The sequence below is a fragment of the Toxotes jaculatrix genome, chromosome 5, assembly GCF_017976425.1.
Source record: "Toxotes jaculatrix isolate fToxJac2 chromosome 5, fToxJac2.pri, whole genome shotgun sequence".
Lineage (NCBI taxonomy): Eukaryota > Metazoa > Chordata > Actinopteri > Toxotidae > Toxotes > Toxotes jaculatrix.
In genome coordinates, this window is record NC_054398.1 from 28,073,556 (window position 1) to 28,089,201 (window position 15,646).

General features: G+C 43.7%; 2 protein-coding genes across 2 annotated transcripts in view; one reads left to right on the forward strand and one right to left on the reverse strand.

The window, feature by feature from the left end:
- The window catches only part of LOC121181779 (voltage-dependent calcium channel subunit alpha-2/delta-4-like), a 44,048-nt gene that overhangs the window by 20,835 nt on the left and 7,567 nt on the right, over positions 1 to 15,646 (forward strand). The window contains exons 28-31 of the mRNA XM_041037923.1: positions 12,298 to 12,359; positions 14,420 to 14,434; positions 15,046 to 15,090; positions 15,200 to 15,262. Of these exons, the coding sequence (XP_040893857.1) occupies positions 12,298 to 12,359; positions 14,420 to 14,434; positions 15,046 to 15,090; positions 15,200 to 15,262 (185 nt within the window). The remainder of the gene's footprint in view (positions 1 to 12,297; positions 12,360 to 14,419; positions 14,435 to 15,045; positions 15,091 to 15,199; positions 15,263 to 15,646) is intronic.
- On the reverse strand, positions 1,287 to 3,079 carry LOC121181781 (leucine-rich repeat and transmembrane domain-containing protein 2-like). The gene is made up of 3 exons (XM_041037925.1): positions 3,034 to 3,079; positions 2,097 to 2,780; positions 1,287 to 1,768 (listed from the first exon to the last, which is right to left on the reverse strand). The coding sequence occupies exons 1-3, from the start codon at positions 3,077 to 3,079 to the stop codon at positions 1,287 to 1,289; spliced, it is 1,212 nt and encodes a 403-aa protein (XP_040893859.1).

Genomic DNA, 15,646 nt, shown 5'->3' on the forward strand with positions numbered 1-15,646 from the left:
TTAGCAAAAATCTAAATTAACTTAAATAAATTCATCATTTTTATTGCACTCAAAGTCAGAATGGGAGCTTTAATTTAAGCAAGAAGCTAGAGTTGTTGTTGATGCTGCTGTTGTTTTTGTGGAAGTGGTGGTGGACCAGGATGTGTGACCAGGTTAAATTCTGTGTTGTAATTCTTGCCTAGAAGGAAGCCTGCTTGGTAAATATCACCTGTCTCACACAAAGCAAAGCAAAACAGGCTGTTAACGGTTTGAGAAAGAATCTTCTGAGTGTGGTTTGCTTGGAGTCTGGCTCTTTTCTTAACCGTTTGATGAATGTCGGCTCTCTCTGTCTGTTGCGTCTTGCTCTGTTGGTGTCATGATGTTTTTGAAAAGAAAAAAAAAATATACGGTTTAGATAAATATAGAGTTTATTATCTTCAGCATGATTAACAGTCCTTGAGTTAAATTGGAGACAGTGTTTTAGGTGCTCATCACAGAAAATATGGACAAACGAAATAACACACATGGAAGTTCCAGGATATGTGGGCTGATAGCCTCACGTGTTCTCAGTCAGTATCTCATTGCTATGTTGGGAGTATCACTGTTTCTCTCACTGAGCTTGAGAGTTTGTGCTGGATTAGAAGCTGTTGTAGCTCAAAGCTTTCCCTCTAGGTGGCAGCACAGCTCGTGTATCTGTTTGAATGCAGTTTATCTCGGTGATCAAGCTTAAAGCAGCATTTCCCTGAAAGCAGCAGGACACTGATATGATTTTAAAGTGTCTGTTATTTGGAAGGAATTCAGCAGGACATCCACCAAACAGAGGTACAAAGTGAGGACATTAAAGAACGTAAAATATACACAACTAATGGAGGACAAAGAAAATTTTACAGATTCTGCTTTTGTACTTTTGGAGGTTGTGCTCGTTCGGGCTCGGATACAAAGACAGACAGCATGAACAAAAAGTTGGCTTCATATTTTTAAAGAAGAAACCAAAACACAGATGAAGAGAAGTCAAGGTGCAGAAGTGCCAAACAGCAGCTTCAGAGGAGTTTGAAAGCTGGCTGAGAGATGCAGCGTGGGGAATAACAATTCACAGAGCATCCATACATTAAAAGAAGTGCTGCAGCATTCCAGTTTCACTGAATCTAGTCTGGTCCATTAGCTGCACAATCAGACCTGCCCAGAGATTTTCAGCACAGTTACAGAGCTGCAGGGTTTCTGTCTCCAGACATTGTCTCATCCGTGGTGAGAGCTGAGGAGCAGAAGCAGCCAGAACATCCAGGAAGGATCAGTAAAACCGCAGTGTGTCAGAAGCTGCTGATACGATACCCATGCACGATGCCGCAGGCCTCTTTGGGGGGTGTCTCCTCCGGTGAGGTCGGGGATGACATTTGTCCATCTTCCAGGTCAGTATCAGCTCCAGACTCGGCCATCAGAGGCTGGCCTCGGCTCTTCATCTCCCTCTGGTACCGCGCCATCAGCGAGGCATAGACGCAGCCATAAGTTGCCGCAACCACCATCATGACGCACACTGTACCGCATACCACGCCTGCAACAATCTGCGTGCCGTGTGCACGGCGGACACTTACGGGTCGGTAACGCTGGCGAACACATTCCTCGTTGCTGCTGACCCTGCCAGGCGGGCAAGGAGGCCGGGTGGCATAACCTGACGTGGCCTCCTTGGTCGGACTCTGCAGGCAGTAGCTGAACATCTCTGCTGGCACGCTGCGGATGTCCCTGCCCCTCAGATCCCCTGGGAGACTGCACTGCATCACATCTACCTGCCCATCTGTAAAACAGATGAAAAGGGGAAACAATAAAAGGGAAGAGGGAAGAACAGGAGGCGAAAAGATGAAGTAGAGGGAAGGAGGAAGAAAAGAAACGGAGGAGAAGGGAGGATTGAGAGAGATGGAGGTCATTATATTCATAGATGTCTTTGCTCAGCATCCATCCATCCTGCAGAGCGGAGATTAATTACTTCGATTAGACAGCGTTTGAAGTACAGACTCGAAATACAAAGTGATTCGCTCCGGCACGGTCCACTGTAAGCCAACTGCCAAAACTATCAACTTCAGAGTATTTGAGATTTGGAGAGGCCTGCTAAAAGCCCTGCTCACCTCTGTAAATCAACCACTCCATCCAGTGCTTGAAGTCCCTCAGCTTGCAGTCGCACTCCCAGGGGTTTCCCGCCAGCTGGAGCTGCTGCAGCCTCACCAGGGGCTCGAAGGTGACTCTGTCCAGGGCCACGAGCTGGTTGCTGGCCAGGGACAGCCAGGTAAGTCTCTGAAGGCCATCCAGCAGACCTTTAGGCAGCCAAAGGAGACCATTGGAGGACAGGTCGAGTCCTTGCAGCTGCCACAACCCCTTGAAAACCTCCTTGCTCAAGCTGACATTCCCCTGACTTCCATTCAAGCCCGGGATGGCCTCTGTGCTGTTGTTGGGGTCAGGTGTCACCAGCCGCACCCCGAGGTAGTTAGTGGAGAGGTTGAGCCAACGCAGGCTGCTCAAGCCTTGGAAAGCTCCTGGCTGCAGGGTGGAAAAGTGGTTCTGGGAAAGATCCAGGATCTCCAGGCTGCTGAAGTTGGACAGCTCCGTCTTGCCTAGAGTGGAGAGGTTGTTCTGGGGTAGGCGAAGGACCAGAGAATCCTGGTCCAGCAGCGTTAGGATGGGTGTCATCGAGAGGAGGCCGACAGCGGAGCAGTCAGTGGTGTTACCGTAGCAGGTGCAGACATCAGGACAGCCATGGACCGAGCCCAGCAGGCCTAGTAGGACCAACAACAGACTGGACAGAGCAGCATAAACTGGAAAACAAGAGAAACAAGCCACGTCCTTTAAACTGTCAATACTCAGTACTATACAAAGACATTTTTAATTAGCTGTCATGTTGTGGTGATATCTGGCTGTGATTCCGCAACAACACTGCAACAAATTAGGGAGAAAGCAAAGAAAAGCTAAACCTGAATGAAAGTGGTTCTCTGCTTTAATCCCTGTGGAATCTTGATGGGAGCAGGAAACAACATAAGGATTTTCTTGGATGCGCCTGTCCACACTCACCCAGACTCTCCATGTGACTTCGTCCATACTGGTCCAGGTTCTTCATGTCTTTTGCATCAACTCCACCACAGGTTCAGGCTGGCATCCGGCTGTCCTCGCTCTGTGCCGGTCACTCTAACATCCAGCCGTGGAGAATGTCCTGGAAAGCAGAAGATATGGAGAGAAAGGACAAGGTGTTATTTATGTAGCTTCATTGTGGCAACTGGGAACAAAAAAAATCGTTCACCCAGAATCTGAAACTGATTTAAACTAACTAATGACTGTTTTACCAGGTTTCAACAGTTCATCTGAGAGAACGTTAAGCTTTACTTGAACCTTTTGTGAGGTAGAAAAACAGATATTTTCTGACTGTTCGTCTTCTGTACTAATGATTGAACCCAAAGTCCGTCTTAGTCTTGAAGATTTCCAACTTTTTTTCATCCTCAGTTTATGAGAAGTGACGGAATAGACTTCAATTTTGAATCCCCGGTCGACTGGAATTACTCCTCCCGCTAAACTACTCCACCACAGAAGATAATCCTTCGTGAGCTTTGTTTTTACTTTGCTCTCTTTCAGCTCCACATGCTTCTACATTCATTCATCTCTTTGGTTCCAAATGAAGGATTCACTCTCCATGCTTTACACCTCACATCTGGTCCACATTTCAAACTGGTGATTTTCTTTTTTTATGAGCCTGTTTGGCAAACCTCTCAGCCATCAGAAAGAGTGCAACTCGATATGCGAGATTAAGTGAGTACGTCGTATGTACAGATTAAAAAAACATCAACAGCTTAGTCTCTGGCAGAGCTGATCTACAGAATATTGGCATTACAGGCCAGAGCTGTGCGGTAATTCTCTGCATTTTGCTTGTCTTCAATCCTTTTCATTCTTTCTAGCTCAGAGAGAACACACACGGAGCTTCATAATGAAGTGAATTAATCCTGTGTTTTCATCCAGCAACACCAACACCGGAGAAAAGTCAATGCCAACTTCTGTCTTCTTAACGCCCACCCGCCATTCCTGTACGCTGCCGATACAGTACAGCGTCAGCATTGTTTCACACATGCAATCAAGAAAAAGAAACTGTGTTTGTGTTTTGATTATTCCTTCATTTTGAATTCATTTCATTTCCCTTCTCTTGATATCTGTGGCAGTTTTGGGCGGTCAGATATGCAGAGGGGAAAGTGTGCGTGAGAGATAAAAGCTGTCACTCCATCATTCGTCTCTGGCTGCTATAAAGAGCCAGAGAAACGCTGCCTCAAGGTCTTTCTTTTGTTGCAGGTCTTTCTTTTGTTAAGTTGGCACAAAGATGCCAGTCACTCTGCTGTGGACTGCGTGAGGCGGGAAGGTGCCTTCAGGCCTCAACTGACGTTACAAAACAGGAGAAATTACAATGCAGGTAGATGAGGGAGATAAGAGGAGGACGCGTGGACAGAGGCAAATGTGGCTCCCAAAGAACATTTGACGTCACTTCTCACTGACGTGAGGCCAAAAATTAGAAGGTCAGTCATTTCACGAACGGATCTTCTACACGTGGATAGAGGACGTGTAGCGATGCTCAGGATATTTGGAGACTTTGCTCTCACCAGAAAAACAACATGGACGAACCTTATGACTCCACTATATATACAGAGAGACAAGAGGAAACATGAGTGTGATCCGTCAGAGCCTGAGCTGCAAAACTGTGCTATTAAATCAGACACATTCTTCTGAAAATGCTCAGCTGAGTCAACACTGGACAGTTAAATGGCTTGTTTCAGCCTCTCCTGTCCTTAAGGTTTCAGGACTTGTTGGCTGCTTTCAGGTCCAGTATTCGTGCAGAACTAAATGAACCTAACCCACCATGAAAGAAAAGAAAAATGAAGAATCCTACAAACCCAGTAACTCAGATCAGGCTTTGAGTGACAGCTGTGAGTCACATTAGATCAACCACAGCAGCCTGTAAGAGGATGAGCGGGGCCTTTATCAGACTTTAGAGCATCTTATGGAGGTGACCTCTGACCCCTCACACTGTCTGATGGTAGTAACAGCTGATGGACGTTGAATCGTGTTACACTTTGTGGAAACAGGAGAAAGGATTCACAGAAAAACCTGATCCTGATCCTTACATAAATTCTGCAGATGGAGCCGAATAATAAAAATAGACAAATCTCCATGGACGTCTGCATCCCGAGACGTTTACTTTGGGATTAATGTGAAACATTGTGCACCATCAAAACACTCCACACACCCACTGTTACTTACTTCCTTACACACACTCAAACACACATATAGTTGCGAGCTGAAGACCAAAACAAAAGCAAACGTAGGGGTTGGTATGTCATCTTCTGTTTATCAAGAGCTGAAATTGCTCCTGGCTGCTTTTCTGCCATTCACCGTCTCCCTCTCCTCATTCATTCGTCTCTTTGAGCATGCCCTCTCCTCCGTCCCACTTTGCATCTCTGTCTTTGGACTCGTGACTCTTAAGGACACCACTGAGAGCGCTGAGGCTGCTGGGTGTAGGTCGAGGACGTCAAATCCACCTAAACTCAAACTGAACCCAGCAGGTGTATCTGTGAAATACAGTCTACCAGCACTGTCTAAGGAAAATCTCTGACTTGTGTTACATACGTCATACTGTAGTAAGAAGTAAGAAATTGTGGCTGCAACTGTACACAAAGCAAATCGTTGACTTATGTTTGAGCCAATAAGATATTACTGTTTAGTAAAGATACACATAAATGTATCTGTAGATACACCCCAAATCTTAAAAAACGCGATGTGCCTCCCTGTTTGTCAAGCAAGCTGGTTCAGTTTGGTCTCCAACTTCCTGCCAGGACACAAATCCAAACTGAAGAGAAAAAAATATGTTCACGTTCTTGAAGTTTTACTAAATACAGTAAAAGACGCCATGTCAAAGCCACGTCACGTGTGATTTGCATCTTGGATTTTATGTCAATTCATGTGTTTGATTTTCGACTCGACCCGATTTTACAGTTTAACAGCTTTGAAAATGTGTCCATAGTCACAGAAACTGTCCTCAGCTCCTTCAGTAGTTGGGTCCAAATATGGAAACAGCTTGTCAAATGCACCATCAGCCAGATTAGACACCGCCCACGCTGCAGCGGCAGGTCACAGATTAAAACTGTGGTTTCAGTCCCTGAGTTGGGACAGACGCCTGTTTAGGAGTCCAGATGGTGTCAGAACAACTGGTCCCGGAGAAACACACTTCCCCACCACCACCCACCATCCTGCTCACGCTGAGTTTTCTGTTTTTTTGTGCTGTCATCACTCATCTGCTGTTTTCACTTAAAACGCTTTCACAGGAGCGGCAGTAAATAGTATAAACACTTCATGTGTTAACTGATAACCTCATAACCATGCAACAAGAGACAGATGCTAGCATGGTGCACTTTGTGGCAGCTGTTATTGGAGCTCATCAGCGGCTCTGCCTCAGCGGAGCTGAGCAAATATGTAAATTTCTATCTGAGCCAATCGTTTCTTCTCTGATGAAGCTGGTTGATCGTGTGTTTTGATCATTTGATAGTTGCTCAGTTGTAAATGCTACAGCTAGTGTGTGAACATTAGCATTTGCTGTGGTGCTTCCTGAACCTGCAGGTCAGTGACCCAGGTGAGATGTTGTGAGAAGCTAAGCACCGTGTTCACCACGTCGTGCCAACCTTTCAACGGTCTGGTCCCACACCTGGGAATCGCAGCTCGCGTGTCCGAGCTTGTCAGCCTTTTTTTAGACAGGTCTGTGAGTCGTGCTCGCCGACAGCTGTTTCCTCCAGCTGCAAAAACAACGGAGCCAATCAGAAAAACGCTGAGCCGAAAATGTGAACTGCAGCTCCCACATCAACTGAACACGACGTTGATGGGACGGATGGGACAGATACATGGGTCACTGCTGATTGGTTAGAGCATGATCACAGTGTCAGACTGAATAAAGAAGTAAAATGAAATGCAGTCTGATGATCAGGCCAAGCATCAACGTGTCTGTAGAAGCTTCTCAGGCGATGCTGGATGTCACCAGTCAAGCAAACCTGAAGGGGAATGAAACATAATGAAATGATCCTGCATCACGTTTATATTTTTATTTCTCATCTACAGAAAATCACAGGTTAAATTATTGATTCATTTGGTATTTGTTTCAAACTACCTTGTTTACAGCTAAGATGCCACCGGGTTCTGGGTTAAATACCTCAACAATAAATATTGATTTTTCCTAGCAACAATTTTTCCTATGTGGTAAAACCATAAACAAATGTTACTGCGGGGGTGCTTTAAGTTGCAGTTCCTCTTTTGGCCTCTAAAAACTTCCCCCAAAATGCAAACGCAATAATTTCATGTCATTTTTTCTGTTAATAAGTTTGGCTCTGAGCTGCTAATGTCACTTCTTCCACTGTAAGTCTTTGTGGTGGTGGATGTTTGTGTGTAGCTGACGAGGATGGTGGCGAAAACATCTGGAAAACAATGCTAAAGCTGCAGCAGTGTGTTCGTAGCATTGTTAGAGACAGTCCCGGGATTCAAACCAGCAGCCTTCCAGCCTCTTAGTTCACTTTTCAGCCTCTGGGTTTGTGTTTGTACGTTGAATAGACTTTTCTTTAGGTGGAAAAGTGCTGGATTATTATCTCCATTTAAAACTCTGCTGTTTGGGTGTAGTCATCGAAGTCCTGCTCCTGCTATGATGTTCCCTGCTTCATCTGCAGTGCATCGCTCCGGTTCTCTGGGCTCTAACGTGGCTTCCCGCTAGCTGCTTAATGGCCTCTGACAGGCAGCCTCTCCCCCCCCTGTGGCTGCACTTTCCCTCCAAACAGGCCTGAGAACGAGGCAGTCGAGCGCCAGGTCCAAAAGGCCTGAGAGCACAAACACACTGCAGCATCCACACTGAGGCATGACGAGCAAATATAAACACACACACAGTAACTGCACACCAAAACACACACGCACAATTTCACTCCTACATGCTTTTAGACTCTCTCTCTATTAAAAGCATGGGCATACACTTGCACACTACATGGCCAAAAATATGTGGACACCTGATCATTCCTCCTGAATGTGGTAGTTGAACCCATGAGCATGAATCTGCTGCTCTAACAGCCTCCACTCCTGTGGTTACAGCATATCCCACCAGCTGCAGGGATTTTTATCCATTTCATACACACAGAGGTCCAACATGTCGATATTAAGGTCTGACTCACAGTCGGTGTTCCAGTTCATCCCAGAGGTGCTGAGGTGTTGGCATTGTTGAAACAGGAATGGGACAAACACAAACTGTTGGCTCACTGTTTAAAATATTATTGTGTGCTGTATGTTACATAGCTGCAACATTTAAAATAGGCAACCGTTTTGATAAGTGGTTAATCAGTAAATGAATTTTTAAACAATTTTTAAACTATTGGTGGAACATAGTCAGACATATGAAGGCGGCAGAGAAAGATATTTTCAGTTTCCTGACATTTTGTGCACAAAACCAATAATCTTGAACATATTAAATATCAATTTTAGATGAATCAATACTGAAAATAATCATTAGTTGCAGGTATAGTGTGCTGCAGTAAGATTTACCTTCATTTGAACCATCAAACAAGGAAAAACAGACCCACACCAAAAGTTCACTAAAGTATGTGGACAGGGGTGTCCACTTACTTCTGGCCACGTATTGTACATGCACACACATACTGGTGCATGAACCAAAACACTGACTCTCACATTCTACTGTACACACACACACACACACACCGCTCACCATCTGCTCTGCTGCTTCAGCTTCCAAACTGAGGAAGAGGAGAGAAAATGTTCTTCTTCTTCATCAGCACCGGTCACAGGAGAAACAGAAAATCCAGATTCAGCTTTAAACCCAGAGAGTTCTCTTTTAAAACCCGAATCTGAGTCTGAGCCCAAACTGAACCAGATTTGTCTTCAAGGACAGAAACTGGTCTCGTCTTTAAATGTTCCTCATTAAAACCAGAATCTGGAAGCTTCATTAAACGCAGAAACCTGAAGCTGGACTGGAGTTTTATTCCGGATCACACGCGCCTCATCGTCGTCCTCCTCCTCTTCATCCACATCGCTGCTCTCTCAGCTTCCTCTGATCGTCTCAGAGCTCCGTCCAACACACACCCAGCCACCGACTGAGGGTGAGCGAGTATGTCTGAGAGAGAGAGAGAGAGAGAGGGAGAGAGAGAGGGAGGCCACATGCTGCTGCTGAGCTGCTGCTGATGGTGTGTTTGTGTGTGTGTCTGAGCACTCATCCTCTCTGTGTTGTACTGAGTGTGTAATGTGCATTAAAGCGGGTTTGACAGAAATAGTAACAGCAGAGTGTTTTACAGCTGCAGGCTGAGATCTGAATGAATGGAGAGAGAGAGAGAGAGAGAGAGAGAGAGACTGTAACTGTCTTTGCAGCTCTGTACGTAACTTACACATGATTATTAAACAAATTTGAATTAGACTTAAAAAAGAGACCACCCTTTACCACGAGCTGTGGGAAATATACGTCCCCTCGCCACATGTGCTGCCACCCTGTGGTGTGATCGTACAACTGCAGCTTCCAACAAGCTGTTTTTTTTTTTCCCTTAATCTTAAATGTGCCTCAGCTTACAGTAATTTTCATTATCGATAAATCTGATGGCTTTTTGTCAAAAATAAATAAATAAAAAATAAAAAATCTGAATAATGTCCAGGATCCAAGATGGCATCTTCATATGTTATCTGTAAATCTGCATATATTTCATCATCTAAGTGGCTCTTCAGTTGATTTACTTATTAATGTAATCGTTTTGTTGTTGTGTTTGTTTGTTTTTTGAGATGCTCGGGTTGTGTTGTCTTCATAGCATTCAATCAGACTAAAGTCTACAGTGGTGAATTAAACTGAACTGACTGTGTGAGACAGAAAAATATAAGTAGGAGACAGGAACCTTCCAATTTAATAACTTTTTTGTTGCTCCCTCTTTTTTATATTAGTTTTATTGTTATGACATTTGTTAACAAACAGTGTTTCTATGGCAACAGTTATATTGAACTGCAAAAACTGCACTTTACTGTACTCTTCATAGAACTCCGTCTCAGGCTGGATAAAAGCACGATCAGACCCAGACCAGTTTCCACCAGGTGATGTTCTGTGCTTGTGCTGTAGGAGGTTTTGACACTTTGATGTTCAGATTAGCTGTTACCTTCTGGCTGCTTTTCTTTATGCTAAGCTAGGCTAACCATGTCCTGACTCCAGCTTTGTACTTATCGCACAGACATGAAAATAAGATCCATCTTCTCATTTCAGCTTTGGAAGGAAAGCAGATAATTGTATCTCCAAACACAGAGAAATATTCCTTGAACAACAATAAACCTATGTCTAATTATCTTTAAACAACTTTGCTTAACTGCAAGTAACACCAGAGACAACATGAAGCATCAGAAGTCACTCTGAGGCTCCACCCAGAGCACATGTTGGATAGAAATATAAAAGTATGACTCAGACGTGTGAAGGGAGACAGAAAAAATATGAATAAAAAAGCAGAAACACTCGACAAGTACAAACAGAGAAAGTGCTGGTGGTAAATTGGACCATAAAATTTTAATGTTCTTAGAAAAAAGATCTTATTTCAACACTTGGCACAAAGTTACATCACACAGGAGAAGTTAAAATAAAATGAACACTAGGAAAAATGATTCAGCTGCAGATTCTCAGAGTCTATCATCATTAACTCCTCACACAAAACACAAGAGAAAATACATAAATAGAAACCTGATCCCAGAGCGCGCGCACCGTGACATATTTCAGTTACTGACGTTTGGGTTGAAAAGCAGAATAAAGGTGTCGGGTGTGTTTTGTCCCGTCGTGGACCCGTCCTTGCAGACTGCAGCAGAAACGGTGCAGCTGCAGCGCTGAAGGGCGGCGATAAGGACACTGCTGACAGGAAAGGAGAAAAAAAAAAAAAAAACAGAAATGAAATGAAACAGCAGAGCAAAGCCGCAGACCACTGAGTCTGCACAGAGGCTATTTTAAAGGAATGAAGGAGAGTGATGCCTTAAGAGGTTTAAACGACCCAAAGGTCACAACTCTCTCTGAACACAAACGCAGCGTCGCATTTCTTCCCTCGACTGTGACATTCCTGCTTCGCACTGAGCTTGTAGACATGTCCCAGTTCAGAACCCGACCCCGAAATGTCTGTGTGTAACTCCACCAAGGGCCAAATATAAGAGCAACTGCTGAACTCTTAAATGTGGAAAAACAATGGTGGTGTGACAAAGAAATGAGGTAGTCATACATTAAGTCTCAGAACTGGGGTTCGAATCAGGCTCAGACTCGACACGTCGCCTCGTATCACTCATCTCTGTGTGTGTGTGTGTGTCACTGTGAGTTTTCATGATTGAAGTGACAGAAACAGTTGCAGATGTGATGTTGCTCCGAGGTGAAATGAGCCTCCTGGTCCTCTGACCTCTGAGCGGATATTTGTATCTCGGCAGTTTCTCGTTGCTCTGGTGACTCTATGTTGGTTAATGTACCTGGAACTTGCTCATCAGGTGACGTCCAAAATGTAGTCTGATGTTCTGAAGACATAGTGGATAATATTTGTTTTTGACATTGTTTTTTTTTTTACGTGCTGATTTGGTGTGTGGTGACTGGGACATTTGACAGTGGAAACAGCGTAATGGAGACGATGTTTCTAAATGACCCCAGGCAGGTCAGATCAGCGTCCAGTTTATTGGCTCCAGTCTAAAACACACCAACGATAGAACATCCTAAGTGGTTAGTTATAGACTCACAGCTCTAACATTCATCAAGAACTTAACTTTGAACTTTTTTAACTTTAACTTTTTAACTTTTTCTCCAAAAATCTGTTTGTTTAAAGTTGAGCCGTTAAAAGTAAAATATGTGTACAGAGAGCTGAGGTTTGACAAACCTGCTGTGATTAAAAACACAAACAACCACGTGGTTCGATGCATCTAACACACACCTGACTTTACACTGTCTGTTAACACAGTATATTCACTGTGTAACTGACTCTGATTCTCAGAGTAATAAAGCTGCTGCGGTGTCATTACCCAGCCTGCAGGGAGCGCACACACACACACACACACACACACACACACACACACACACACACCATCGGGCTCATCAGTGTTTACATCCCTTCATTAACATCAGGACATGACAGAGGTGAACCCAGGGTCGAATTGATTTCCTGTCCTCCACCTTCTTTCCTCCACAAACACAGCAAACTGCTCAGCACCGCCTCTGCAGAGTCCATCTTGTCCTGTGTCTGTCTTAAAGCTGTGTGTGTGTCTGTGTGTGTTTTCTATTTTTAGCTATCGGGGTGCAGATGTCCTTGGATATGCTGGAAAAGAGGTTCTGGGCCATCGCGAAGCAGGTGACTGGAGGACTCACTCTCACACATGTTGGCTTATGTCAGTTTTGGGGACATTTCATTGACGTATTTGTTCTCCACTTACACCAACCTCAACCTCCACCTTCATACTAAACTCTTATTCCTTAACCTTAACCTGACCACAGTGACACAAACCAGTTAAACTCCTGTGGACCTGACTTTGTTTGCATCCGTCCTCGTGTGTTTACACAACACAACGTGGACCCGCCCTTAAAAACATTGCTTCATAGAGCTGCTACAGTGAAAGGTCAGATCGCAGTTACCAGCAGAGAGAGCAGCTGAACCTCGCTGTGAGTACTGTGATGATCCTCTGCCAGGTTTTCCAAACAAATTTAAAAAAGAAGGATGAAGGAAAAGTTCATTTTTTTTTACATCCCTGACTTCACGTGTGTGTTTCTCTGATCCTCCGGACAGGAGTTACAAAAAAGCAGAATACACAACATCAGACGAGTTTTATTCCGCTCACTGTGCCTGTGCTGACCTTTGAGGGAACGGGGAGAACTGTGTGTGTGTCTGGGCGAGAATAAACTGCAGTCAGGCAGGAGTCTGCTGGTTAATGAGCGAGCATGCAGATAGTGAGGACGTCACCGAGCAAACAAGGACGAACAAGTGGTTTTCACTGTGTGACCATCCAGTAATAATAATCCTGTGGACTCAGAGGTTATTTCTTCAATTTTCCTTTCCGTTCATCAGGGAACAGAAGGCGTTAACTGTGTTAAGTCCCTCAGACTGTTCATTAAGATTAAAGTGGGATGTGTACTTTCCAATTATGATGTAAAATAACAGCATTTTCCCCCTGAGAGACCAAAACAAAGATAATATAAATGATTGGTGTGCTGTTAGAGCTTTAGTTCTCCTCTCAGAGAAAACCGAGGCTTTAAACTTTTTAGATTTAGATTTAAAGAGACAAGAAACAATTTCACGTTAAATGAACACACATGATAAATGGGAGCATGTAAACATCTAATAGTGTGTATGTTTGTATGTTGTGTATTATGACGAGATGATGACTGGTAACATGCGAGTGCAGTCAGTGTAACTGATGCGATGCAAGCTGAGTCTGAGATGTCTTGAATTCGCCACTGTACAGAAACGTGACCTTTCCTCTGGCCCCACCCTCAGGACCGACTTTACTTATTTGAATTTTTGTCTCACTGGTTCTTAGCGTCTAATTAAAGAGAACTGGTCCATTTTTTATCCACCCAGCAGTTTAGTTTTCTGCTGTAACGAGTGTCTCAGCCTCCCGGTGGGCCCTCGTCAGCCACAGACTTCTCGTCTTGTTACAGGAATGTGCCCTCAGATATGACATAAGGCAAACCGGTGCTCACACACACACACACACTCCACAGGTCTGTGACCTTGTGGACTCAGTTGAGTGAAGCAGAGGCAGAGCTGCGGCTGAATGCGTGCAGATGTCCTGTAGAGGTTGATGCTGTAGATAATGTTATTAATGAGAGCTGACAGCTGTGACAGGCTTCGCTGCTGACATTAACTCATCTGACTTCACAGAGCACATTTACATCCTGTCGCCACCGAGCTACAGTTTCTGAGGCTTCAACAAGGTTTTCCTTCCCCTCAGTAAAAAAAACTAGAAGTCAGTTTGAAACAAGGCTGCGTCTCATCCACTGCAGAGAAACAAAGTTCTTATCTTACATTAACACTCTGTATTTGTCCTGTTGCACAGAAGCTGTCATCATGAATACAGTTCCTAGTATTTTGAAGGAAAAAACATGTTTTATATAAGCTGAACATCTGTGATCTTTTACACTGAGTTCAGTTTTACAGTTTGCTGCATCATGTAAAGAGCCTTAGTTCAGCTTTCACTGTCAAAAAGACACTTTCGCACAGTTTGTTTCATATTTGAAACTCAATGATCCACAGCTTGTGTTAGTACTGGGAGCTTTAGCTTCCCTGTACGTGTCACAGACTAAAACACTTTACAAAATGTTAAGATGCTGAAATATTTTCATTAGTTTACAGTTTGATATTAATTTGAACATCTGTTGTTTTCTTTCCTCGACTCTTCACTGCGGCGCCTCCAGCCCAGCGACACAGACGTGAGTGATTATTGATTATTGATTTAAAGCTGCTGTGTTACTCTCATGACTCGGTTTCTGATTTCACTGCTAAACTAAACGTTTAGTTTGTTTGACACTAGTTTTTATCCGTTTGTATTTAACTGTGTCTTTGTAATAGTTCATTTTCTCACCATGTTTAAGCTTCGATGATGAAAGTAACAAACCATCTAAAAAATGAATGTAACAGAAATAATTGAGGCCACGTTGTGATGTTAAAGCACAGTTTTTACCTGATCACGTCGGGGTGGAGTGGAAACAGTTTTCAGGCAGTTTAAGGAATTTTGCTTAATGTGGAAATTATAGATCACAGATGTAATAATTATTCAAATGTTGCAATACACATTTGTGTGGGAAAAACAGCATCATTTAAAGTTGTCCAGCGTCCTTCCGTCCTTCAGACACTCAAATCATCTAGTTTTCTCTTCGACTAACATTAAACATTAGGTGAGCTTGTAGTTTGAGTCTGCAAAGCAGCTGCTGCAGCTTCGATCAGTGATTTAGTTTGTTTGTGATGATGTGATGCTTCAGCCTGATGACCTTTGACCTTGCTTCTCATAGCTCTCACCTTTGCATGTGTCTTTTTCTCTCAGTGTTCGAACATCGAAGGCGTGTGTCCACTCAGCTGTGAGAGTGTTGTAAGTGTTCACCTCCCTCTGTCTGACGCTCATCACCAAAACATCAGTGCTTCATGTTTAAAAACCCAAACACACACACACACACTCCTTTCTGCTGCTTCCTGTCCAGGATCTCAACTGTTTCCTGGTCGACAACAACGGCTTCACCCTGCTGTCCAAAGAGAGGAACGAGGTGAGATCCTGACCTCTGCACCCTAAAAATGTAATCTTCAAAATGAAAATTCTGAACCCTGATACCAAAACCAGCTTTTAGGAGCCTCCAACAGTAGTTGATCTGTTTTATTTGAACCATGTCAGGTTTTTTCTTTTCATTTCTTAATTTCTTTAAAAAAAAAAAGTTGCAAGAAAATTCTCTGAAAACTACAGGAAGTCAAATTATCTAGATTCTTGCTGGTAGAAATGGAAAAAAAGTTTTGCAGTGAAGGAATCAACAGCAAGACTTTTCCAAGTAACCCTCTGAACTCCATTACAACCACAACAGTGTAACTTTGACCAGAATAAGTTTGGCTTCTTGCTTCCTGTGACTGATGATCTTTCCAAAACATTCTTAAACCCT

What these genes read in the sequence shown, in the direction of transcription:
- LOC121181781 (XM_041037925.1), bottom strand. Translation starts at nt 3,079, where the DNA reads ATGAAGAACCTGGACCAGTATGGACGAAGTCACATGGAGAGTCTGG. An exon ending in AAGTCACATGGAGAGTCTGG is followed by an intron (nt 2,781 to 3,033) that starts GTGAGTGTGGAC and finishes CTTGTTTTCCAG; the next exon opens with TTTATGCTGCTCTGTCCAGT. An exon ending in GGAGTGGTTGATTTACAGAG is followed by an intron (nt 1,769 to 2,096) that starts GTGAGCAGGGCT and finishes TCTGTTTTACAG; the next exon opens with ATGGGCAGGTAGATGTGATG.